The sequence below is a fragment of the Ornithorhynchus anatinus genome, chromosome 5, assembly GCF_004115215.2.
Source record: "Ornithorhynchus anatinus isolate Pmale09 chromosome 5, mOrnAna1.pri.v4, whole genome shotgun sequence".
In the NCBI taxonomy this organism is placed as follows: Eukaryota; Metazoa; Chordata; class Mammalia; order Monotremata; family Ornithorhynchidae; genus Ornithorhynchus; species Ornithorhynchus anatinus.
The window spans coordinates 11,360,764-11,388,627 of record NC_041732.1 but is presented as its reverse complement, the minus strand read 5'-3'; the positions used below and the strand labels follow the sequence as shown (position 1 = coordinate 11,388,627).

Here is a 27,864-nt window from a genome sequence, read left to right as displayed (position 1 = left end):
AGTTCGAATCCCAGCTCTGCCACTTGTCAGCTGTGTGACTGTGGGCAAGTCACTTAACTTCTCTGTGCCTCAGTTCCCTCATCTGTAAAATGGGGATTAAGACTGTGAGCCCCATGTGGGACAACCTGATTCCCCTGTGTCCACCCCAGCGCTTAGAACAGTGCTCGGCACATAGTAAGCGCTTAACAAATACCAACATTATTATTATTATTATTATTACTGTGAGCCCCTATGGGACAGGGACTATGTCTGACACGATTGTCTTGCATCTACCACAGCTCTTAGTATGGTGCTTGGGACATAGTAAGCACTCAGTAAATACCACTAGACTTTGAGCTCGTTGTGGGCAGGAATGTCACTTTTATTGTTGTATTGTACTTTCCCAAGCACTTAGTATAGTGCTCTGCCCCTAGTAGTGCTTAATAAATATGATAGAATGAACAATAACTAATAATGATAATCATAATAAAAATTTCAAGGGTCATTGCATAGAGCATAGAGCACAGGTCTGGGAGCCACAAGGTCATGGGTTCTAATCCAGGCTCTGCCACGAGTCTGCTGTGTGACCTTGGTCAAGTCTATTCACTTCTCTGGGCCTCAGTTGTCTCACCTGTAAAATGGGGCTTGAGACAAAGAGCTCCAAGTGGGACAGGAACTGTGTCTAACCCGATTTACTTGTATCCACCCCAGCGTTTAGTACAGTGCCTGGCACAAAGTAAGTGTTTAACAAATGCTGTTATTATTATTATTACTGTTGTGTCCAGTGGGTTCTTTCTGTGGTCTCCACCGCAGCAGGGAAGAAAAGGTGTTTTGCTGCTGTCAGAGTATACAGATGATGATGGTATGTGTTTAGCACTTACTATGTGCCGAGCACTATTCTACATGCTGGGGTAGATACAAGGTTAACAGGTTGTCCCACGTGTGGCTCAGTCTTCATCCCCATTTTACAGATGAGAGAATTGAGGCCAGAGAAGTGAAGTGACTTGCCCAAATAATAATAATGATGTTGGTATTTGTTAAGCGCTTACTATGTGCCGAGCACTGCTCTAAGCGCTGGGGTAGATACAAGGTTAACAGGTTGTCCCACGTGGGGCTCAGTCTTCATCCCCATTTTACAGATGAGGTCACTGAAGTCCAGTGAAGTGACTTGTCCAAATAATAATAATAATAATATTGTTGGTATTTGTTAAGCGCTTACTAGGTGCAGAGCACTGTTCTAAGCACTGGGGGGATACAGGGGAATCGGGTTGTTCCACGTGAGGGTCACAGTCTTCATCCCCATTTTCCAGATGAGGGAACTGAGGCCCAGAGAAGCAAAGTGACTTGCCCACAGTCACCCAGCTGACAAGTGGCAGAGCCGGGATTGGAACCCTTGACCTCTGACTCCCAAGCCCGGGCTTTTTCCACTGAGCCACGCTGCTTCCAATACTGATGCTACTGATGCCCGTTTCTTTGTTTGTGCTGCCTATCTCCCCCATTCTACACTGTCAGCCTTTTGAGGGTTAGGGACTGTCTTTGTTGCTGAGTTGTACTTCCCAAGGGCTTAGCACAATGCTCTGCACACAGTAGGCGCTCAATAAAGAAGACTGAAGGAACGGAAGGACCCTGCGTCCCGTTACATCTTAAGGGAAGCAGCATGGCTCAGTGGAAAGAGCCCGGGCTTGGGAGTCAGAGGTCATAGGTTCGAATCCCGCCTCTGCCACTTGTCAGCTGTGTGACTGTGGGCAAGTCACTTCACTTCTCTGTGCCTCAGTTATCTCATCTGTAAAATGGGGATGAAGACTGTGAGCCTCACGTGGGACAACCTGATGACCCTGAATCTCCCCCAGCGCCTAGAACAGTGCCCTGCACACAGTAAGTGCTTAACAAATACCAACATTATTAGAGAAACAACGTGGCTCAGTGGAAAGAGCCCGGGCTTGGGAGTCATAGCTCATGGGTTCGAATCCCGGCTCCGCCACTTGTCAGCTGTGTGACTGTGGGCAAGTTACTTCACTTCTCTGTACCTCAGCTAACTCATCTGTAAAACGGGGATGAAGACTGGGAGCCTCACGTGGGACAACCTGATGTGACTGTGGGCAAGTCACTTCACTTCTCTGTGCCTCAGTTATCTCATCTGTAAAATGGGGATGAAGACTGGGAGCCTCACGTGGGACAACCTGATGCCCCTGTATCTCCCCCAGCGCTTAGAACGGTGCCCTGCACATAGTAAGCCCTTAACAAATACCAACATTATTACTCTTATTATTTCTGTCCCCTGGAGGAGAGGAGGACGTCGCGGGCCCCTGTTGCGGCGTGGCTCAGTGGGAAGAGCACGGGCTTGGGAGTCAGAGGTCATGGGTTCGAATCCTAGCTCTGCCACTTGTCTGCTGTGTGACTGTGGGCAAGTCACTTCACTTCTCTGTGCCTCAGTGACCTCATCTGTAAAATGGGGATGAAGACTGTGAGCCCCACGTGGGACAACCTGATTCCCCTGTGTCTACCCCAGCGCTTAGACAGTGCTCTGCACATAGTAAGCGCTTAACAAATACCAACATGGAGAAGCAGCATGGCTCAGTGGAAAGAGCATGGGCTTTGGAGTCAGAGGTCATGAGTTCGAATCCCAGCTCTGCCACTTGTCAGCTGTGTGACCGTGGGCAAGTCACTTAACTTCTCTGTGCCTCAGTTACCTCACCTGTAAAATGGGGATTAAGACTGTGAGCCCCACGTGGGACATCCTGATGCACACATCCTGATTCACCTGTGTCTACCCCAGCGCTCAGAACAGTGCTCGGCACATAGTAAGCGCCTAACAAATACCAACATTACTATTGCGGGGCTCCCGTGCCCTTTGCCCTACTCCCGGGCCCGGCTAATCTGCCCGGCTGCGGCCGCGGTTACCGCCCCGCCTCCGGATTGGCCGCGGGGCCGGCCAATGGGGAGGGAGGATTCGGGAGCCGCTTTTTCTTCGCGGCTCCGCTCGCCGCCTCCTTCGGGGATCTCGCGAGAGTTGGGGTGGAGGGGCCGGCAGGAGAAGGGGGCAGGTCGGGCCCAGGCGGTGGCGGCGGCGGCCATGATGATCCGTGCGGCGGCTCCTCAGCGGCTCCGGCGGGCGGTGAGTGCGGGGCCTCGGAGGGCGGGCCAAGGGCACCGACGTGCAGCCGACAGGACCCCCGGTTGGGGCGGGCCGGGCCCCGCGGCCCTCCTCCCCTCCCCCGCCGAGGCCTAAGCACCAGCGGGGCCCAGGACCGGCCCCCTTCCCTTCCCTTCCCTTCCCTTCCCTTCCCTTTTCCTGCCATGCCCGGCCGCCCCCCCGCAACAGCCCGCGCTGGCCAGTCACAGGCCATGGAGCCTTTCTCCACCTCCCCCCTCCGGATCACCTTGGCTAAGTCGCTTCACTGCTCTGGGCCTCACTTACCTCCTCTGTCAAATGGGGATTGAGAGTGGAAGCCTCATGTGGGACAGGGATTGGGTCCAACCTGATTACTTTGTATGCGGCCCAGCGCTTAGAACAGTGGTTGGCACTCAGTAAGCGCTTAAATACCATTATTATTATCATCGTTATCATTATTATTCCCTTCTTTCCCCTACTCCTCCCTTTTCTCCCTTCCCTCTCCCTCTTTCTTTTCTTTCCTTTTTCTTTCGTCCCCTTTTCCTTCCTTCCCTCCCTTTTTCCTCCCTTTCTTCCCCTTTTCCTTACTTTCTTCCCGTTTCCCTTCCTTTCATTTTTTTCCTTCCCTTTTCCTTCCCTCCCTTCTTTCTTCCATCGCTTTTTCCTTCCTTCCTTTCCCTTCCTTTCCTTTTCCGTTCCTTCCCTTTTCCTTCCTTCCCTCCCTTTTTCCTTCCTTCCCCCTTTCCTTCCTTCACTTCCTTTTTACCTTTTTCCTACCTTTCTTCCCCTTTCCTTCATTTCTTCCCTCTTCCCTTCCTTCCTTCCCTTTTTCCTTCCTTCCCTCCCTTCTTTCTTCCTTTCCTTTCCCTTCCTTCCCTTTTTCCTTCCTTCCTTCCCTCCCTTCTTTCTTCCTTTCCTTTCCCTTTTTCCTTCCTTCCCTTTTTCCTTCCTTCCCTTTTCCTTTCTTCCCTTTTTCCTTCCTTTCTTCCTTCCCTCCTTCCTTCTTTCCCTCCCTCCTTCCCCAGCATAATGACCTCCCATCTCTTCCCAAGCAGAACCCAAGTAGCCCAGACTCCCTAATGGGTGCCTCGTTGTGGGGTCAGCTCATACCTCTCTGGCTTACAACCTGTCTGACTGGTTGTTTTCTCCTTCCAGTCTCACCTCAAGTTGCTGTAACATTAATAGTAACAACAGTATTAAGCATTTACTCTGTGTCAAGCATGCTTAAGTACTGGGGTAGATACTAGTTAATCAAGTTGGACACAGTCTCTATTCCACATAGGGCTCATAGTTTTAATCCCCATGTTACAGATGACATAATTGAGGCACAGACGAGTTAAGTGACTTGTCCAAGGTCCACAACAGGCATGTAGCAGAGCCGGGATTAGAACCAAGGTCCTTCTGACTCCCGTGCCCATGCTCTATCTGGTAAGCCACCCTGATTCCCAGAAGATGGAGTAAAGCATTCCATATATGACAATAATAAGAACATTCTCAATAATAATAATGGTATTTAAGTGCTTACTATGTGCCAGGCACTCTACTAAGCACTGGGGTGGATACAAGAAAACTGGGTTGGACACAGCCCCTGTCCTACATGGGGCTCAAGGTCTCAATCCCCATTTTACAGGTGTGGTAACTGAGGCCCAGAGAAGTGAAGATACTTGCCCAGGGTCACACAGCAGACAAGTGATGGGGGCAGGATTAGAACCCATAACCTCCTGACTCCCAGGCCAGTGCCCTGTCGACTCCACCATGCTGCTTCTCATTACATCGAGGCTCAACAGTAAAGAAGTTCAAATTTCCTGTAGGTAAAATTGAATTGGCAGCCTTGGCCCCATCCCCTTCTGGAAACATTATCAAACCTCGGCTTCACTGACAGTATCCTGTCCTGGTTCTCCTCCTGTCTCTCTTTGGCCGCTCATTCTCAGTTCTCTTTTGTGGGTCTCCTCCTCTGTCTTCCACCCCCTAACTGTGAGAGTCCCTCAAGGTTCAGTTTTGGGTCTCCTGCTATTCTCCCATCCTCTCCTACTCCCTTGGAGAACTCATTTGCTTCCATGGATTCAACTACTTACCTCTTTGTGGATGATACCGGAGTCTACATCTACCAGCCCTGATCTCTGTTCCTCTCTGCAGTCTCGCATTTCCTCCTACCTTCAAGACGCCTCTACTTTGGATGCCTTCCCGTCACTTCAAGTTTAACATGTTCAAAACAGAACTACTTATCTTCCCACACACACTTTGTCCTTTCCCTGACTTTCCCATCACTATAGACAGCATCATCATCTTTTCTGTCTCACAAGCCCTTAATCTTGGCATTATCCTTGACTCTTCTCTCTCATTTGACATAGATATTCATTCTATCACTAAGTCCTGTTGGATTCAACTTCCAACTACATCGCTAAAATCTGCCCTCTCTTCTCCATCCAAGCTGCTATCACGTTAATCCAAGCACTTATCCTATCCCACCTTGATTACTTTATCAGCCTCCTTACTGACCTCCCTACCTCCCGTCTCTCCCCACTCCAGTCCATACTTCACCCGGCTGCTCGGATCATTTTTCTACCAAATCATTCAGTCCCCGTTTCCCCCATTCCTCAGGAACCTCCAGTGGTTGCCCGCCCACCTCCACATCAAACAGAAACTCCTTACCATCAGCTTTAAAGTACTTAATCATCTTGTCTCTCCTACCTCACCTCACTATTCTCCCTCTACAACTCAGCCCACACACTTCACCCCTCTAATGCCAAGCTATTCACTGCACCTCGGTATTGTCTATATCGCCGAAGACCTTTCACCCACGTCCTGCCTCTGGCCTGGAATGCCTTCCCTCCTCAAATCCGACAGACTGACTCTCCCCACCTCCCAAGCTGTACTGAAGGCACATCTTCAAGAAACGTTCCCTGACTGAGCCTTTTTTTCCTTTTCTCCTTCTCCCTTCTGCATTGCTCTGACTTTCTCCTTTTATTCATCCCCCCTTCCCTGCCCCATATCCCTCCTTGTGCGTATCCAAAATATGTCTGTCTCCCCCTCTAGACTGTAAGCTTGTTGTGGGCAGGGAATATGTCTGCTTATTGTTATACTGTACTCAAGTGCTTAGTACAATGCTCTGCATACAGTAAACAATCAAATGTGGTTGATGTAATGGCCCGGAGTTTTTCGAATTAGGAATGAGGCAATGTATGGACTGTCATCAGAAGAGTTTGACGACCTTTGTACCGATTGACTTTCCTGACACCTCAGTGGATTGAAGCTTTGCTTTGTTCCAGTGGGATCTGAAGCCAGGTTGTGGAGAAATGGTGGGTCAGGTGGTTTCTGGCCCCTATCCAGTTAAACTGGATTGGTTCAGAGCGTTTTCCCATTTATACTGAGACGTTAAAAGGAGGGAAAACAAGCTGCTTTGCTAATAATGTTTATCGTGGTATCTCCAGACCCCTGCTCATTCTCCTGCTCTCATCTTAAAGTAAAATCCAAGCCTTTTGTTCTTAGCTTCTCTTCACCTCTGTCACTGTTCCTTCTCCCTACAGGAACCCCCAAAACCATGACAGATGTTGGGAAACCCAGGGGAAAGTAAAGTCTATGATATGCTTTTCTAAGTGGAACAGGTGCCGAATTTTCATTATGAGAGGGGTTGGGAGAGGCATAAGGAAGTGGGATTTAAGGGGCCATTGAAACAGGGAAAGGCACAGGCTTCAAACAGCTAAGAGACCAGAAATCCACCTTTTGGAATTTTTCAGCCCTGATTGGCAACCCTCAGGTCTTGTTGGAGACCTGGAGTGGATAAGACTGGGGGTTCAGCTCCCAAAGTTATTTCCCTGCCCACTGGAGTGGGCAATGAAATAATTATAACCATGAAAAATAAGAAGTCTTATAGGAGGCTGTGTAGGAAGAAGGCAAGATTTGGCAATTACTAGGTGGTAAGCGAAGGGGAGAGGATGATTTTGGAAAATTTTTGTAAAGTTTAGCTGTTGGAAAAATGGCTGGCCAGATTTTGTATGTTCCAGAATAACAGAATAACACTTCTGTTAAATTTGTCAGAAGAGTTGGTGTTAACTAATCTGTTGGGAGTAGTCCATAGGAATTTGACCTTGGATGATTATTTTTAAATTTGGAAGCTAGAGTACTCCACAGTACTCATTCATGACTTATGCCCTAGATAAATTTAAATGCTCCTGGAGCGTGTTCAACCAATCAGTCAGTCGTATTAATTCAGCGCTTACAGTGTGCAGAGGACTGTACTAAGTGCTTAGGAGAGAGAAGCAGCGTGGCTTAGTGGACAGAACACAGGCCTGGGAGTTGGAAGGATCTGGGTTCTGATTCCGGCTCTGGCACTTGTCTGCTTTGTGACCTTGGGCAAATTCACTTTTTCTGTGCCTCATACCTCATCTGTGAAATGGGGATTAAAACTGTGAATCTCATGTGGGACAGGGATTGTGTCCAGTCCAATTTGCTTGCATCTACCCTAGTGCTTAGTACAGTGTCTGACACGTAGTAAGCGCTTAAATACCACAGTTATTAGAAATAGCATGGTCTAGTGGATAACGGGCCTGGGAGTCCGAAGGAACTGGGTTCTAGTTCTGGTTCTGCCACTTGTCTGCTGTGTGACTTTGGGCAAATCACTTAACTTGTCTTTGCCTCAGTTATCTCATCTGCAAAATGGGGATTAAGACTGTAACCCCTATGTGTGACATGGACTTTGTCCAACCTGATTAGCTTACATTTACTCCAGCACTTAATATAATGCCTGGTACATAGTAAGTGCTTAACAAATACCGTAAAATAAATATTCCCCATTCCTCAGGAACCTCCAGTGGTTGCCTATCCACCTCCACATCAAACAGAAATTCCTTACCATCAGCTTTAAAGTACTTAGTCACCTTGGTAGTCATGTTCCCTGCCCACAACAAGCTTATAGTCTTGAGGAGGAGAATGTTCAAATAGCTGTGAGAAATTGTAAGCTTCTAAAGAGCTAAGATCTTACCTACCTATTGAACTGTATTCTCCAAAGTGCTTAGTACAGTCTTCTGCACAGAGTTAAGCACTCAGATAAATGGATAATTGTATTTTAGTGCTTGCAGTATGCAACACTACTAAGTACTGGAGCAGATAGAAGATAATCAGGTCAAATACAGTCTCTGACCCACACGGGGCTCCCAATCTTAACAGGATGGGAGAACGAATATTTTATCCCTATTTTACAGATGAAGAAACTGAGGCACAGAAAAGTTGAGAGACTTGCTCAAGGTCACTTAGCTGGCAAGTGGCAGAGCCAGGATTAGAACTTGAGTCTCCTGACTCCCCTGCCGGTGCTCTTTTGACTAGGTCACATTGAGCAATGGGGAGGCCATTTCCAAAATGGGAAAAAAAACCCCAAATCCTCTGACTTTATGCCATAATGACTTACTCTGATATCGTCGCTATAGTTCTTTTCTGCTCTCGGAAAACTTAAGGGAATGTTTGGCAAAGAGGGGGCGCATCTTTCCTGTAGGTTAATGAAGCCGTTAAAAACCAGGTTAGGAATGGAAATAATGATTAAGAGGAAGCAGCGTGGCCCAGAGGAAAGAATGTGGGGTTGGGACTCAGGAGATCTAGGTTCAAATCCCAGCTCTGCCATTGGCTTGCTGTGTATCACTTACACTTTGTAAGCATCAGTTTTCTGACCAGAAAATGAGGATAAAATACCTGCTGTTAGATTGGGAGCCCTATAGGGGACAGGACTATGTCTGATTTGTGTCTATTGTGTGGTTAAATATAAAAATCACTTTTCCTCAGTTTAAAATACAGAATTTAAGTTAAATTGAGTAATTGATTTTAAACTTCTTTATTGCTAGTGGCAGCATTTAATGAAGATGAGAAATATAACAAAATATCAAATGGACAGAAATTGTAATGTTAAGAAATGCCTAACTTATTTCACGTCAAAAATTTGCCAGCCCTTGATGGGCACCAAAGCTGGCAATATCATTTAAGGAGCTCACTTGGTTTTCTCTCCAAATATCACCCAAATGCGCCTTGTGGGCAGGCAATGTGTCAGCCAACTCAGTTGCATCGTATTCTCCCAACTACTTAGAACAGTGCTCTGCCCAACAGTGCTCTGCCCACAGTAAGCACTTAATAAATACAACTGATTGAAATTTGCTCCCTTTCTCTTCAAAAAAAAAAAGAAAAGAAAAGAAAACTGGATGTGGAATACAGAGCTCAATTCAATGTAAATGCTTAACTTCTGACTCTGACAAATAGGCTGATACCTGCAGATTCCTTCACGCCACTCACGTGGCTTATGACATTCTCTATCCATCCTTTAGAAGTTCGTCTTTGGCAGAGAGTAGATTCCTAAACTCAAAATGACCCTGAAGGTATTGATTCATCTTCTGGATTAAAACCTTTCATTGGTACCTCCCGTTTAATCATTTGATCACTTTCAGGTTTAGATTTCCATCCTGCCAAAGATGACCACTGATTCTTGTTCCTCTTCTATTTGCTCTTGCAGTTACTTATTGGTTCTTTGTGGCTCAGTGGAAAGAGCCCGGGCTTTGGAGCCAGAGGTCATGGGTCCGAATCCCGGCTCCGCCACTTGTCAGCTGGATGACTGGGCAAGTTACTTCACTTCTCTGTGCCTCAGTTACCTCATCTGTAAAATGGGGATGAAGACTGTGAGCCCCACGTGGGACAGCCTGATTCCCTTGTGTCTACCCCAGCGCTTAGAACAGTGCTCTGCACATAGTAAGCGCTTAACAAATACCAACATTATTAGGAATTAGTGGTATTTATGGAGCGCTTACAGTGTACTCAGCGCTGGGGAGGGTACAGTACTCTGCATTAAGCCCATGTTAAAGGATGAGATGATCGGTAATAATAATTGTGGTATTTGTTAAGCACTTTGTGCTAGGCTCTGTACCAAGTGCTGGAGTAGACCAGTGAAGAGTGAGGGACAAAAAGACTGTCAGTGCTTTGTGGTAAGCCATGGTTTCTTTTGGATCTCAACTCCAGTTCTGGGAATTGACCACCAGTTCTAGAATCAACTGAAGCCACAGAATAGGTTTGGTATAGTTTTTGTCTGTCTGTCTCTCCCCTGATTAATCTGTAAGCCCGTCAATGGGTAGGGACTGTCTCTATCCGTTGCCGATTTGTACATTCCAAGCGCTCAGTACAGTGCTCTGCACATAGTAAGCGCTCAATAAATACTATTGAATGAATTAATGAATGGTATTTACTAAGCCCTTATATCATGCCACGGACAGTCGTAGTCATTGAGGTAAATATAAGATGAGATCTGACATAGTCCTGTCCCACATGGGCCTGTCAACTTTTGGGAAAGGTGGGCAGCTTTAGTTACCCTGCCCCGTCCCTTGGATCGGCAACAGGATCGAAGGGGGAATCAAAATGGCAGCTCCACTTTTTGTCCTCTACCAGTAAGGGGGCAGAACTTAATGGCTTCATCCCCTTGTCATCAGCCCCATTTGGGTGACCGCTCCTTTCACCCCCTTGGAGTTGGCACAGTGCCAGAGAAAAATTGCAGATGGTAGAGTAATTGTAGATTTAATATTGTAGATTCTATTAGAGAGCAATGGAAGGCTGATAATCCAAAACCAGTGCATCTTTAAACTTAAATACTCAGGTGCGCATACACTCTTTATTCCACATCTCACTTTAATAGTGAAAGTGATAATAATGATAGTATTCAGTGCTTATGTGTAATGCACTGGGCTAAGAGCTGAAGTAGATGCAGGATAATCAGATGGCCACAGCCGCTGGCCCAAATTGGGTTCAGGGTCTAAGAGGAAGAGAAAACAGGTATTTTATCCCCATTTTATGGTCCGGGAAACAGATAAGTTGGGCCTTCTCCGGTAGTCACACAGCAGGTAAGTGGCAAAGACAGGACTGGAGTTGTCTCCTGATTACCAGTCCTGTGCGCTTCCTATTAGACCACTTCACTGTGACTATATTGATGCCTGTTTACTTGTATTGATGTCTGTCTCCCCCCCGTCTAGACTGTAAGCCTGTTATGGGCAGAGATCATCTCTATTGCTGTATTGTACTTTCCAAGCGCTTAGTTCAGTGCTCTGCTCAGAGTAAGCACTCAATAAATACGATTGAATGAATCAATCTTTGGCATTTATCAAATTTTCCTGTCCTGTCCGGCTTGTTGTTTTGCTGGTCACCTATTTGTTCCCTTACTTTCAACTCTTTTCTATGGGACACTCCCAAGCACTAAATACAGTGCTCTACACCCAATAAATAAATATAACTCAATATCTCAATACATATAAATAAGTAAATAAATATAACTCGGTAGCATAAAAAAGATAACTGATTTCATGCCAATTATTTTTGGTGAAATTCCCCGTTGTAGGGGAGGCAGTGGTCAAGTAGCTTGCTTGATTTGTAAAATGTTCACTGCCCGCCTAGTATATGAATGATTCTTCAAATAACCACAACACCTAGAATATGGCACACAGTACAAAAGAGGTATGAGCTCCAAAATGATTTGGCTAGGAAGTGGTCTCAATCTGTTGGGGTTCAGGAGGAGCAGGGGGAGCCAAGGTAATCAGGAATAGAAGTAAAATCCAATCTTCCCCTCCTGAATCACTCATTTTCCCCTCTAAGACCCATCACTTTGAAGCTTCAGCAGGTCTCCAGAGCAGAAAGCCCTCTCTTCTGTTTCTTGCCAACTTTGGATCCCAGGTGAATGACTTTATTATATTATCATATGCTGGCAGGAAACTAGCAGTAATCATGATATTCGAGTGCTCTCTGAATGCAACCGACTCCGAAGCCCTTGGAAAAATACAAGAGAAGCACAAGATGTGTTCTCTGTCCGTAAGAAGCTGACCTTAATGGAAATGGAAAGAGCACATGCAAGGGGTCGACATCATCTTTAGAACTAGTCCGGTCTTGCAGAAGTCAGAGTGAAGGACGAACAGAAGTTGGATTTGCTGGTCACTGTAAGTGGGCCAGTGAACTACCGGCAGCCTATAAACCCGTGGTTGAATCTTGCTGGGGAGAGATTGTGGAGCAAGTCTGTAAAGGAAAAAAAAAACATTTGCAGCCTTACCTTTTTGAATTAAAGGAGTTCTGGGTGTTTCCAAACTTCGAAGCTAGTCAATCACATTTATTGAGCGCTTACTGTGCAGAGCACTGTACTACGCGCTTGAGAGAGTACAGTACAACAAAGTTGGTAGACGTGTTCCCTGCCCACACGTTAATTTGTTTTATTGGTTTGCAGTTGTAACTACCATCCTCCCCCATCTTCTGTGTGTCTTGAATAAGAACCCTTACGGCATAGGGAAAACTTAATTTTAGGAATTAGAGACATTTGCTTTATCATCATTTTAATTTCATCTTGGAATTATTTTGAGTGTATCTAATCTGAATAGTAAAGAAATAACTATGTCATTTGAGGGGAAAGGAATACTTTTATCTCATTTGTCCTGTTTCTAAATCTCATGATGATTATCTCATAATATTCATGGCTCATCTTTCTTTGGCTTTATTTAATCGGATGACTTCCAGAGTCAAATCAGAAGCAGAAACCAAAGGTTCCAATGTGGTGTTTGCAGAAACAAGTGAGATTTCCTGTCCAAATAAATTGCTTTAAGGACCATATGTGCTGTGACAAGAACCCAGAAATGTGGCAAACAGCACCAATCTTGAGTATCTTGGCAAAGCATAAAATGGCAGATAACAGAAGTGGGGTGGGAATAAGCACGTATTAGTTTTCATCACTTTTTTTGCAATAGGCTATGCAATAGGTTAGCTGGAGTACCTCAATTATTTTGGCAATTAGTCTCTTAATTTTTCATCATGGGTCTTGGTATTTGTGTCATCAGTAAACAGTTTTGAGTGCCTTCTGTGCACAGTGCATAACTCTGTACTAAGCACTTGGAAAAGTCCAGTAGACTAATAGACTCTATACCTGGCTTCATGTAATTCACAATTTACTGGAAGAGAGAGGTTTGAATTTTCTTCTAGAAAATTTAAAACAACCTAAACATCACCACCAAAATATGAACCAGTTGATGAAAAGTATCTTACCTCTCACTTTGGCCCTTCAGGGTTGGTGTGGGCTTTTTAAAAACTTATTGCCTCCATGATATAAGTTCCTAAGAATGATACTTGAAGGGAAGACGAGTTGACAGTTTCCTTTGCTTTTTGGTTTAAAGTTATAACTTTTTGTCATGGGTAACCTATTTTATATCACTGCACAGAATATTCACTCTTTACTGATTTATTGATGATTAACCTCCAGTGGGTTGTAAGGTGTTACAGCTTTTGGAAGGTGTTTATTTGTTTTCCTCCTTGCTCACTCCCCCTCTGTTTTTGGCAGGGGAAGGCATAAATTTTCTTTTACAATACTGTAGCTGGGCCCACACTCCCAATTGCTGATCTTCAGATCGTCTTAAAATGAAACTCACTTCTGGAATCCATTGACACCTACCACAAGTGCTTATAAATATTAGTGGGTGTGTATGCCCCTTTTTTTTCTTTCATTTTCTATCCATTCATGCAATTATATTTATTGAGTGCTTACTGTCTGCTTGGGGGAATGCAGTATAATGATGAACAAGCACATTCCCTGCCCAAAGCTCTTTTGAAGGCAAAGATACTAATGATGATAACCATGCATAGGGATGTGTGTGACTGGAAAGAAGTTTGTGAAACCTATAATATATTCCACACAGTGTGTCCCACATGAAAATCCTTTTTCAAGCTTTTTTTAAAAAATCCTATTGACTTTTCTATTTTAAAACTGCAGAATTAAAGCCCACCAAACTTACTCCTCTAGTTGTGAGTGAGACAGACAATTTTTAGGGCACCCTTCATAGCCCCCTCTCTCTTTTGAGGAGAAGGATATCTTTCCAACTTGTTCCTTAGAGAAGCAGCATGGCCTAGTGGATAGAACACGGATTTGGAAATCAGAAGGACCTGTTCTAGTCCCTGCTCTGGCAGTTGCCTGCTGTGACATTGGTCAAGTCATTAAACTTTTCTGGGCCTCAGTTACCTCACCTCTAAAATGGGGATTAAAACTCTAGTAAGTCCCATGTGGGACATGGACTTCGTTTCTACCCCAGCGCTTAGAACGGTGCTTGACCACATAATAAGTGCTTAAAAAGTACTCTCAATGTGTCTACCCCGGCGCTCGGAACAGTACCTGACACAGAGTAAGTGCTTAACAAGTGCCATGATAAATTACTATTATTTCTAACTTGGGCTACACTGACCCCTAAGGTCTTGCTAAATGCTGGTGGTGTCTCTTCAGCAATTAAAACACAAAAATGTCTTGGGCTGCCTACTTTCAGAGGACTTGTTTAGGGTTGCATAAGGAGTGTGACAGCATTACTTTTGACATTTATTTCCAATCAGTTGGTGGGAGTTATTGAGCAGTTATTCTGTACAAGGTACTGTACTAAATGCTTGGGAAAGTGCAATACAGTTGGTAGGCGTGATTCCTGCCCACAGGAGCTTCCAGTCCAAAGAGGGAGACAGTCATTAAAATCAATTACAGAAAGGGGAAATGGCAATATAAGAATATGGACATAAGGGCTTTGGGGCTGAAGGTGGGCTGAATATGAATATCAAGTGAAGTGAATATCAATATGAATACCAGAGAAGCAGCGTGGAGCCGTGGATTGAACACGGACCTGGGAGGTCATGGGTTCTAAACACGGCTCCACCACTTGTCTGCTGTGTGACCTTGGGCAAGTCATTTCACTTCTCTGCACCTCCGTCCCCTCATCTGTGAAATGGGGATTGACCCCGAGACCCACGTGGGACAGGGACTGTGTCCAGTCCAATTTGCTCGTATCCACCCCAGTGCTTAGTTCAGTGCCTGGCACATAGTAAGTGCTTAACAAGTGCCATAATAATAATTATTATTTTTATTAAGTGCTTGGGGGGACATCGTGGTTTCCATTAAGCCATCTAAGCTCTGTTGCTTGGATCACCGATGACTGATACTTTTCTGGATGACAGCCAGGGATAGTTAAGGGTAGAGTGACTCCAGTACAGAACACATTTGGGCCCCTTTTTTAGAAGTAAACTCCACCGGTCCCTCATTCCCTTCAGGCTTGAATGTAGAATTTCAGCTCTCAAGTTCCATAGCAGTTTGGGAGCCATTGCTTAGCAGAATGGAATTCACTCTCCAGGATCCTTAGGAGTGAACACCAAACAAATACTCTTTCCCCCATAGTCCTGCCAAGCACTGAAGTAAGCACTAGAGGAGATGCAAGACCATCAAGTGGGACACATTTCTGTCCCATTTGGGGACAAACCATCTTGATAGGTATTTAATTCCCATTTTATAGTGGAGGAAACTGAGGCGCTGGAAAGTTCAGTGACTTGGCCAGGTTCACACAGTAGGCCAGTGGTGGAGCTGGGTCGGACTCTAACCGGGGTCTTCACACCTCCCAGCCCTGCACTGGTTTTCACCAGACCACAATGTCTCTTCTAATTTTTGTCGATATTAGTGAAGGGGAAAGTTGAATATTAGGAGCAAAATTAAACTAGTCTTAATTTTTTGGAGGAGTCTATTGATAAGCTGATGAGAAGTGCCTTTGTGCTAGAACACTTGTTGGTAGGAAATCATTATATAGTTGATAAAGTGCATCTTTAAAGCGAGCACTTTTTATAGGTATTCAGGGCTCTCTATCGAACCTCCTTTAAAGAGCGTGCAATTTCCCCTGAAAATTTTAAAACTCCAGGCTCCTAGGAGCAGGACCCAATTTATATTTTGACAAGACTATAAATCATTGCAAGTATGGGCCATTTGCCACAAAATTATGGATTTATTCCTCGAATGGTGACTAAAATCTCATAACTTTTATAGCAAATGATGTATGAAACATAATCAAAAATATGGTGTCTGAAATAAATTGGCAATAGTTTGTACCGGCAATTCACTTGAAATGATCTCTAGGTAGTAAATCATGTTAGGTTCTTAAATACGTAAAAATGAATCCCCAGAGCTTTACGAGATCCCATCCCATATTCTGATCAAGACCGGTGAGCCATAAACATCGGTATAGGCAGGGTGTTATCATTATGGCTTACTGGTAGATTTGTAGATTTTATCTGTGGCTAGTTAGAAGTCCTGTGATACCCATTTATTCTTCTGTTTACATAGCCAGTTTTACCTCTTGCCCATGGCAAATGGATTTCCTGCTGCTAACTGCTGTATGCCTCTCTCTCTGCTTGGGTATTCTCCTCCACTCTTTTCCCACCACTGTTTATTTGCTGTGAAAATAGTGCTTATCAGTCATTTTAGGATCATGAGCAGCTAGCAGCATTGCGAAATGTTCATGAATTGCCTTCACTCTCTGTCCATTAAACACTGTAGCTTATAAAGACTCACACTCACCGTGCCTTGTACGGACCCCATTGCTTGAGACTGAGACCCTGCGTTGACACTAGTAGGTATCAGATGTCCAGAGGATGAACGTTATTTGTCATTCCTAAATATTATTCTATGCTGAAAATAGCAAACCTCGAGTTTAGACATGAAACGTATCAGCAGACTATCAGACAAGTTCTCGCCAAGAGGCTACCGTTAATGGACTTTAATTGTACTTGTAAATTGTAAATGGGCAGTTTTACCAATTGGGCAAAAGAAGCAGCTGATCTGGCCCATTGCCTTCAGGACTCCCTTCCTCCTCCTCCCTTCCCCGCCCTTCTTGACCAGCCCCCCCTTCCCCCCCCAAATCCTCCCAGCCAGGACCCCCTATTTTCATACCTTCACTGCAGCAACTGCTGGGATAAAAATGTCTTCAAGAATGATGGGGAAGGGAGTGTGAACATGTAGGTAGGAATGCACAAACACTCCTTGGACGTGAGGGACCCTTGTTTCATTAGATTTTTACTCTTCTAGGTCCACCTGAACCTTTTTTATTATATTAAGCGCTTGCTATGTGTCGAGCACTGTTCTAGGCACTGGGGTAGATACTAGTTAGGGTGGACACCAACCCTATCCCACAAGGGGCGCAAAGTCCAAGTAGAAGGGAGGGTTTTACAGATGAGGAAACCAAGCCATGGAAAAGTGAAGTTATTGCCCAAGGTCACACAGCAGGTATGTGGTAGAGTTGGGCTTCGAACCCAGGTCTTCTGACTCCCAGGCGTGTGCTCTTTCCGCTTGCCCTGCAGCCGGCCCTGATGACAGAACAGTAAGACTTAAACAATGCACTGCAAACAGACTGTAAGCTCCTTGTGGGCAGGGAACGATTCTACCAACTCTGTTGAATTGTACTCCCAAGTGCTTAGTATATAGAGCTCTGCACACAGGTATCAATAAAAGTACCATTGGTTGATATCTAATTGCCTTCCTTCCTACTCAAAGTAGATGCCACTGAAGGGAAATATACCTATGGTGGGTGCGTGCCCAGAGTGTAGTACAGAAAGAAAAAATCGTAAATTCATTTTTGGACAAGGAGTGCATCTGCCTGGAGTCAGAAGCCTGGATTCTAATCCTGGTTTCCCCATGTGTCTGCTGTGTGATCCTAGGCAAGTCACCTAAATTCTCTGTGCCTCAGTTCCCTTATCTGTAAAATGGGGATTAAGAGTGTGAGCCCCATGTGGAATAGGGACCATGTCTACCCTGGATAACTCTACCCCAGTGCTTAGAACAGTGCTTGGGACATAGTAAGTACTTAAGTACCATAATTATCATCAGCTAATTCTGTTGTATTGCGCTTTCCCAAGCACTTAATACAGTGCTCTGCACATAGTAAGCGCTCAATAAATACATAAGTGCTCAATAAATACCACTAATTGATTGAATGTTCTGCATTGAACAGGTCCTTAGAAAATTACTAGAATTTGCTTACAATTCCAGTGGCTTAGGTGAGGCATTTCATGAGAGCAGTCCCAGAAATGTACTCAGTCTCCACTTGCTTTGTAACTTAGATGCGGTGGGATTGCTTTTAAAGACGTTTCTTGATGGATGCTGGAAAAATTCTTCTGACAGTTCCTCCTGAGAGGGTAATGTGCAAAATGTCCCCTTTTGTCACTAATAATAATAATAATAATGTTGGTATTTGTTAAGCGCTTACTATGTGCAGAGCACTGTTCTAAGCGCTGGGGTAGACACAGGGGAGTCAGGTTATCCCACGTGGGGCTCACAGTCTTAATCCCCATTTTACAGATGAGGGAACTGAGGCACAGAGAAGTTAAGTGACTTGCCCACAGTCACACAGCCGACAAGTGGCAGAGCTGGGATTCGAACTCATGAGCCCTGACTCCAAAGCCCGTGCTCTTTCCACTGCGCCACGCTGCTTCTCTAATTACCAATAGGTAATGCACTCATCGTTCTAATCCACAGGGTGGTTTTTTTTTTCCCACTGAGGTATTTAAGTGCTTACTATGTGCCAGGCACTCTGCTGAGCAGTGTGGTAGATACAAGATAATGAGTGATAGGGAAGTCCCTGTCTCTCATAGGGCTCACAATCTTTATCCCCATTTTACAGGTGAGGCACCTGTAGCACAGAGAAGTGAAGTGACTTGTTCAAGGTCACACAGCAGACAAGCAGGAGAGCTGGGATTAGAAGCCAGGTCCTTCTGACTCCCAGGCCTGTGCTCCATCCCCTTAGCCACACTGCTTATTGAGTAAGCACTCAAGTATGTTTGAATGAAGGAATGAATAATGTCTGTCTCCCCCTCTCGACTGTAAGCACCTTGTGGGCAGGGAATGTGCCTACCATCTGTTATAGTGTACTCTCTTAAGTGCTTGGTACAGTGCTCTGCCCAAAGTGTGCGCTCAGAAAATACCACTGATTGATTAGGAGGGCTTTGAAAGAGGAGATTGACGTGGTTTGGAGGGAGGGAGGATGTTCCAGGCAAGGGGAATGCTTCATCATCCCCAAAGACCTGACATTCCCAAAATATTTTGTTGTTTGTGGTTGATGGTCATCAGATATCCCAGGGCCAAGATTCACTGGGGCTTACTCACCTGCCTGCTGATCTCACCTTTGGCAGTCACATGCACCACATTCCCAGAAATAAGAGAAATACATTCTCTGCTGGAATTACCATCGATTGAACTGTTTAGGCTATCATTTGGATTGAGCTGCCTTCAGGGAAAAAAGTGGTCCAGACAGTGAGCATGTTCTGACTGCATTGCTGATTTCGGTGCTGATGATTCTGGTATAACTGTTAGCATGTGCAGCCTTGTGGCAAGAGACTTCCTCAGTGGATTCATGGGGCAGAGTTGGTCTATAAATAGATTTAGATTACATTGTAGGGTGTTTTGAGAGACTGAGTAAACCCAGTTTGTCAGGCAGTAAACCAAACACTTTTTTTTTTTATATTACTGTCCTTTGCATATTCTCTTTACAGCTCTGCATCAAATGAGAGAAACTAGGTGTAAAGTGATAACTAGTTTGGCCATTCCTAATTTTAGAGTTGGTGAGTTCTGCTGATAAAGGCCGTTCAGCCCATCCAGTCTTCTCTTATGTAAGAGTGTGTTCATGGGAAACTCAGAAAATTATTTGGTAGCATTTCCAGCTCTGGGTAATGAATTTGACACTAATTAAAATATGTGATTAGTTGATTTAGTAATGGGCTTCACGCCTGTCTGTTGTTGTCTTTAAACAGATGACTAATAATGTGGTCTACAAATTCTAAAGTTCTCCACCCAGGGGAATATTTTCATTAGGGCATGTGTTTGCTGATAAGTCTTGAAACCTGTTTGGCTTGATTTTTTTGTTATTCTTTAGTATAAGTAGCTTAACCTTTCTTTTTTCCTTTTTTTTTTTTTTGTTCTCTGTTTTAGGCTTCACTGCTGCGACGATGTCAGAGTACACTGGTAATAGCTGAGCATTCAAATGATACAGTAACACCCATCACACTAAATGCCATTACCGCAGCCAAGCGCCTAGGGGGTGAAGTGTCTTGCTTAGTGGCTGGGACCAAATGTGACAAGGTGAGAACCCGTTAAAATCAACACAGTAAGTAAAATACCCATTTATATAAAAATCATTCCCTGGGGACCGAGACCTACCTAGCGTCACTAATCGGAGCTGGGTGCAAATCCTCAGGAAGAATTGTGGGTCATGACCTTGACTGAAGATGATGGAAGGATTCTCTCTTCAAAATGTTGATCTTCTACACGAGGTAGGATCCTTTATTGAATTTGTAGCCTTGGTTTTACCAACTACTGAGGTTCATGACTCATTTAAATTTCTTGGGTTTTAGTTTCTTTAGGTATAAGTGTAGAAAACTCATCTCCAGTATGCAGCAAGGGGTTGGGGTTAGGATTGATCAGCAGCTGTGTGGCAATTTATTTGAACCCCTCAGAGATGTATATTTGTTCAAAGTAGTGTGGGTCATTCTTTTTAGATGGGTTCTTTTGTTGTTGAAATAAGGTTGAGGTGATACTCTCAAGAAACATTACCTAGAAGCAGCGTGGCTCAGTGGAAAGAGCACGGACTTTGGAGTCAGGGCTCATGAGTTCGAATCCCAGCTCTGCCACTTGTCGGCTGTGTGACTGTGGGCAAGTCACTTAACTTCTCTGTGCCTCAGTTCCCTCATCTGTAAAATGGGGATTAAGACTGTGAGCCCCACGTGGGACAACCTGATTCCCCTATGTCTACCCCAGCGCTTAGAACAGTGCTCGGCACATAGTAAGCGCTTAACAAATACCAACATTATTTTTTTGTTATTTAAGTAGCCATAGTAGTTTCTTTGGATGGATTATATTGATTTTTTAACTTTTTAAACTAAGTTAAAGAGATGGGCAGAGAGTAAGTCATTCTTAGCACTTGCCCAGCACTTGGGTATATTCAACTGTACATTCAGTTAATTCAGTGATTTCATCCTGATACATATATTTGTACCTGTTTTGTTTTTGTTGTCTGTTTCCCCCCCTTCTAGACTGTGAGCCCGTTGTTGGGTAGGGATTGTCTCTATTTGTTGCTGAATTGTACTTTGCAAGAGCTTAGTACAGTGCTCTGCACACAGTAAGCGCTCAAATACGATTGAATAAATGCATGAATACTACTGTTGTCCTTCCTCTTGCTGGTGCTATGTCAACCATTATTGTCTGTCTCTTCCCTATGGGAAGAGTGTATGTTTTGTTTCTGGTGTACTTTCGCAAGTGTTTAGTACAGTGTCATATCCTCAGCTGTTAAAGACCATTGATTCAGTCATATTTGAGCGCTTACTTTGTGCAAAGCTCTGTACTAAGCGCTTGAGCACTGTGATTGCTAGATGATGGATAATTTTCCACAGTGTCCTAGCAGTGATTCTATTTGTACACAGTGTAAGCAAATACTAATTAATAAGTCATCTTTTAAAATAGTTTTCTAGTGCGTTTCGACGTATTGGATTTACTTATGCGTGACTTTTTAATGTTATTTTAAAATATCTTGGCAATTCTTTTTCCTGTGGTCCAACAGCACAAACTTGTGACAGAATTTAAAAAATCAGCTCCGTTTGTAGTTTACAAATATCGGTATCTAATACTGTAGGGGGGATTATCGCTGAAATCTACTAGACCTGAAACTATAGAGGCATATGGCTTTTGTTTCAGGCATTCACGATCAGGTAACATATATTTCTAAAATATGACAGTTGATATTTTATTCCTTTCTCATGCTTAGCTTGCAGTCGTTGCCTTAGAAGCAGTGGACTCATGTAGCCGTACACACCGGGTGGAAGATGGGTAACTGTCTATTCTTCTAATCGTAGGTGGCACAGGATTTGAGTCAAGTTGCAGGTGTGGCAAAAATTCTCGTGGCTCAACATGACATGTACAAAGGTCTCCTTCCAGGTGAGACGTCTCTCTTTGAATATGCTGGAATTTAGCTCTGCCAAAGAAAAAAATAAGAGCATGTAAAATTGCAACCAAGCATGTGAATTTGCGACTGTGCTGAAGCTTGTCAAATGCGTCTCTTTCTCAGAGGAACTGACTCCATTGATTTTGGCAACTCAGAAGCAGTTCAATTACACGCACATCTGTGCTGGAGCATCTGCCTTTGGAAAGGTGAGGAGACAAAGGGAAATGTTGAAAAATCTGTTGCAGCTGCTGGAAGACCAAAAAACCCATTACACATGCTCGATTCAGCCAAAAATTTGTAGGATGCTCTTTTCTTTCTCTCAGAGAAAATCAGTAGCACTTGCGAAGAGTTGTTATTGCAAAGCGCCTGTCATTGTTTTATGTCTTATTTCCTAAATTCTGCTGCAAAAACTCCCTGTAAGCAGGAGTTTAGCAGATATTTGAAACAACTAAAAAGAAATTTAACTTTTTTTTTTTTTACTCTTTTTGGTCATGGGTACTTGATTACTTGGGACCTTAGAAATGGATATGAAACCTTTCATCTTTGGGTTTCTTATTCACGTCCAACTGTGGTAAGTGCCAACCATTTTATAGACGTTGTCTTCATAAATTGGGAGACAGCATGACCTAGTGGAAAAAGCACAGCACGGGGACTCAGACTCTGGTTCTAGTTCTGGTCCTTCCACTCTCCTGCCCTGTCCCACTGGACAAATCCCTTCACTTCTCTGGGCCTCGGTTTCCTCGTCTATAAATTGGGCACAAACTACCTTCACTCCCTCTCTTTTGGCTCTGAGCCCTTGTGTGGAGCAGGGTGTGTGTCTGATCTGATTATTTTGTACCTACCCCATCACTTTTATCCATCCCTCCTTGCGATACTGAAAGGTAATACATCTTACCAGCATGAAGCTCACACAGCCTGTTCATCCCAGACTCTGTGATGAAAAAATCAAAACTAGTTTCAAATTAGCAGTAATTCACTAGGTGAAGCAGTTCAGCTTCAGCGAAAAATATAAAGAGGTTCTAAATAGCCTAATGGCTTTCATTAGAAAAATAAGCCAAAAAGACAGTATTGGTAAGATAGGTCTTTAAACAAAATCCTAAATGAAACGTTCAGCCCTGAAATAGGACCCCCCCACTCCCACTTCTTTCCCTGCAGGCAGTTGTGGTGGACATCTGTCTCCACCAGCATCCGGATCACTTCTCGCTGTTGCATGCAGCTATCCCTGACTGCACCCAGCCGATTCCGAGTCTCTCTCTCCCCAAGACCCTAATCTCTAGAACCCCAGGGTGAAAACTGTCTTCTCTTTCAATCGTTCATCCCCAACTAGTCAGTCAGGCAGTTGGTGTATTTATCGAGCGCTTACTGTGTGCTGGGCCCTGTTGTAAGCACTTGGGAGAATACAGTATAGCAATATAACAGACACATTCCCTGCCCACAGTGAGCTAGCCCACCCCCTTTTTCCTTAGTGCCAACCCCCCCCCCCCCCCCCCAGTTGGCTTTATTCCCCCGATGCCCTCAGGGAGCGACAGTCGTCTTATTAAATTTTCCTTTGGGATGATACTGGCAGGAATAGGTGTTTTGCCATGTTCTGATGTATGTGGGAGGACCAACTTGAATGACCACCCTAGTCTGTGCATACACCCAAACTCAAGCTCTCTCATCTCAAAGTCGTTTTAAACCAGTGAAGCACATCTCACACCACATAACTGAACGATTGAATGCTTACTACGAGACTTGTAAAATTCTCTTAATGTTAACATCAGTGGTAGGCTTTCGGTAGCCACGTTCTAAGAGTATCCTTGAATGACTAGAGATGGGTATAAAATATTTTAGTTAATCTTAGCACACACATATATTAATCACCATCCTACATATGTGCAAAACTTTCATTGTTCATGCATGTAGCTATCTATTTTCTTTTCAGAGCCTTGTGCCCAGAGTAGCTGCTAAGCTTGATGTTGCCCCAATTTCTGATATCATTGAGATCAAGTCACCTGACACTTTTGTCAGAACTATTTACGCAGGTGAGTGAGCAACCAGAGGGGCTCTTTGATTAGCTTACTAAACTGAAATGGATTTAAAAATCAAGAATACTGTGTATCAGCCAATATTATTACTGAGCACTTTCTGTGTGTAACGCAATGTATTACGCCCTTGAGTGAGTACATTAGATCAGTCGAACAGTGGTATTTATTGAATGCTTACTGTGTGCAGAGCAGTATACTAAGGGCTTGGGGGATTGCAGTACAACAGAATGGGTAGACACATTACCAATAAGGAGCTTATAGTCTAGAGGGGGACACATTAAAAGGGGGAAGAGGGAATAGGGGAAAGGAGGGCTTAGTGCCTAAGTGCTGGGAGTGGGAGGGTTTGTGTATCTAAGCGCTTAAGGGGTCTGAATGCAGTTGACACATTAGGGAGGGAAAAAATATGACTTCATTTATAAAATTTACATAAATGCTTAAGATGTAGCGCTCTGTAGTTACCTGTGGGAAAAAAAAAATTGCTTTCTCTAAATTGGCTGCTGCAAATACCAAGAAATGATATCTTTGCCTTTTAAAGTTAAGAAAAGCTGTTTGTTATACAGATGCACAGTAAACTTTGAGCCATTTGGGAAATTCTCTTTTTCTCCCGTGTGTTGCGTCGTTGTACCTTTTATTTTATGTTTGTTGTATTCCTAGAGACTGTTGAAAATACACCTAACATAAATCCAGTCAATCAGTGGAATTTATTGAGTGCTTACAGTGTGCAAAACATTGTGCAAGCATATGGGAAAGTACACTACAGTATCAGTCTTAGTACTTAATGCATAAGGGAAATATAATAAAGTAGATTTAGTAGGTAAGTTGGTAGATACCAGTCCCTGCCCACAAGAGCTTTACAGTCTAGCAAGTATTTTCAAAAAAACTTTGGCACATGATTTTGATTTCAAATAGCCATATGAATGTGTGGGTATGTCCTTTAGATCATTATAAACTGAAGATTTTACTTGTAACTCAGAGTTCCCTGAGTATTGGGTTAGATGCTAATTTCAGTACTGTTTTTAGTGCTTGAAGCAACTCATGATCCATAGTCTCATTTTTATTATAAATTACACCGGAGTAATAAGCAGTCAATCACTTTTATTGAGCGCTTACTGTGTGCAGAGCACTCTGCTAAGCACTTGGGAGAGTACAGTATAACAGACACAGTCCCAGCCCACAGTGGGCTTAGTCTAGAGTAGTTATGTCATGCAACCTAAAAACAATGCAGTCAGTGATCCTCTCTGACTGTACTTAAAGCTAATTAATAAATTAAATGGCAGAAATGATTGTTCCTCGAGCTCTTGTACTGATTTCGAAAGTTTTCTTGTAATAATCTCTTCATCTTCCATTTTCATTCAGAAATTTGCTTTAGTGGCGCCCGCCCCACCCCCCCCACCCCCCCACCTTTGACTGATCCACCCCTAAAGATGCTTGTCCAGGGTCGGGAGACAGCTTTGTTCTTTCTGATCAAAGTAGTGTGTTTCCGTATAAATGATCAATTCTCAAAATTGGACCTTTCATCTTCAGTAATGTTTGGGGGAAAACATTTGGTCATAGTTTAGCTGACTTTTAACGTGATCTCTAATCCATAAGAACTGTCTCAAACCCTTTTAAAATCTTTGCATGTCAGCAATTCAAGTTTGTGCCATATTAATTGCAATCAAATACACTTTGTCTGCCTTTAATGTAGTAACATTAATTTGTTGAAGTTAAAATTGTTGAGTTATAGGTTTCAGAATGGGTGTCAGGCTGGAAAGTAGGTTTGAAGGTACTACTTATGGTCAAAAGCACCACCCTGGTAATAAAATTCCAAGATTTCACTGGATATGAGGATTTTTCAGTCTGGGCAAAAAAAAAAAAAGGAGCTAACAATTCATTATCTCTCTTAGGTAGGGCTCCATACTTATTGTATTTTATTAATAATAATAATGGTATTTATGTGCTTACTTTGTGCTGAGCACTGTTCTAAGCGCTGGGTTAGATACAAGGTAATCAGGTTATCCCACATGGGGCTCACAGTCTTCGTCCCTGTTTTACAGAAGAGGTAACTGAGGCACAGAGAAGTGAAGTGACTTGCTCAAAGTCACTCAGCTGACAAGGGGTGGAGCTGGTATTAGAGCCCATGACCTCTGACTCCCTAACCCGTGCCCTTTCCACTAAGTCACGCAGCTTCTCATCAGTGCTTCCATTATAGGTTGCTCATGGATTTTTAATATAGCGCTAAACATGCTTTCTCAAATGTCAGCTCTTTAAATTGTAAGCTCCTTTTGGACAGGGAACTTGTCTACCAACTCTAGTATATTGTACTCTCCCAAGTGAGTAAGCTGCTGTGCACACATTAAATGCTCAATAAATATGAGCTCACTCACTTCCTGGTACAGCTGTTGTTCCTTAGCCTATCTAAAATAGCCTTAATGTATTTCTTCTTTGATTCTCCTTAGTTTGGTTTGTTTTCTCTGCCACTTTCCCCCGAGATTAACTTTCTAGAGTCTTCGCTTTTTGAGTCACGACTGATCCCTGTAACCGAGTGTTTTCCATGGTATTTTTGCTGTGTGTCCCCTACTTTGGAGTCTTTTGGGAGGGAAGAGGAGTGTAATGTTGAAGCTAACGGGCCCCACCTCCACTAAGCACAAGCCCCTTGCTTTATGCCCACCCTTCCCAGTTAGACTAGGGAGCACACTAAATGCTGGAGAAATATCTACAGAGTCAGATGCTTAGGCAGCTGGACCCCTGTGTCCCTTTCTGGGCTGCACTTGCTCATCCTTAATGTCAGTGACCATATCTGGTTTTTTGTTTTTTTTTTTTGGTGTGTGTGTATGTGTTCCCCAAATTCCCATCTTTAAAACCCTTCTGAAAAGTCACCTCCTCCAAGTGACTTTCCTGTACTAATTTTTCTTCTTACCAGGTCTCATCTTTCCCATCTTTTCAGCACTTCTGCACCACCTTAGCGCTTTTCCACTCACAATGTCGCAATGCACTTTTGTTCCAATTGATTTAATATATAAGGACTGTGTTCTACTATTGATAAATTATTTCATGTCTATCTCTCCGTTGGATTGTAAGCTCTCTGTGGGCTAAGACCACATGTCTTCTACTTCTCCTGTGCTCAGTAGGTGCTCAGTAAATACTGTTGATTGGCTGTCCTAAAACTGCAGTATTTGAGATCCAGTTATTTTCTTGCTTTTGTGCTTTCGAGCATTTGTGCTTTCGAGCATTTTCGAGCATTGTGTTAATGCCTGTTTGTAAAAAGTACATTGTGTGTTCTAGGAAATGCTTTATGCACTGTGAAGTGTGATGAAAAAGTAAAAGTGTTCTCTGTGCGAGGAACATCATTTGAAGCTGCACCGACAAGCGGAGGTAGTGCCAGCAAAGAAAATGGTGAGTTTTTTTGGCTTTTTCATTTGGTTATATGAAATTAAATTTTGTGGAAAACCTCACTTGAATGGGGGAAACTCAAGATTAAACCTATGAATAATGTACAATCCAGAAAGTCCTTAGGCCTTATTTTTCCTTCACAAAACAGAAGAAGGACAGTTTACATCCTGCCCCAGGTTTTTCTATGGGATGAGGGCAGTTAAAGTTAATAGTAATAATACTAATAGTGGCATTTGTTGAGCACTTACTACATGTCAAGCACTGTTCTAAGCACTGGGGTAGATACAAGTTAATCAGGTTGGACACAGTCCCTGCCCCATATGGGACTCACAGTCTCAATCCCCATTTTGCAGATGAGGGAACTGAGGGACAGAAAAATTAAGTGACTTCCCCAAGGTCACACAGTAGATAAGTGGTGGAGTTGGGATTAGAACCCAGGTCCTTCTGACTCCCAGATCCGGGCTCTATCCATTAGGCCATGCTGCTTCCCATAGGCCATGTTAACAAAGACTGGGACTGGTATAAATTTTTCTCGGTCCTTTTTCCATTTTTTGTGTTGAAGAAACATATGTGGGTGGGTTTTTATAACAGTTTATAAAACTCAGATCTT

At 43.7% G+C, this 27,864-nt stretch overlaps 1 protein-coding gene across 1 annotated transcript in view; it reads left to right on the top strand.

Annotated features, from left to right (window-relative positions):
* The first annotated feature begins 3,002 nt into the window (after positions 1-3,002).
* The window catches only part of ETFA (electron transfer flavoprotein subunit alpha), a 60,375-nt gene continuing 35,513 nt past the window's right edge, over positions 3,003-27,864 (top strand). The window contains exons 1-6 of the mRNA XM_029065775.2: positions 3,003-3,094; positions 19,851-20,000; positions 21,767-21,848; positions 21,979-22,061; positions 23,780-23,879; positions 27,147-27,257. Of these exons, the coding sequence (XP_028921608.1) occupies positions 3,053-3,094; positions 19,851-20,000; positions 21,767-21,848; positions 21,979-22,061; positions 23,780-23,879; positions 27,147-27,257 (568 nt within the window). The 5' untranslated portion in view covers positions 3,003-3,052. The remainder of the gene's footprint in view (positions 3,095-19,850; positions 20,001-21,766; positions 21,849-21,978; positions 22,062-23,779; positions 23,880-27,146; positions 27,258-27,864) is intronic.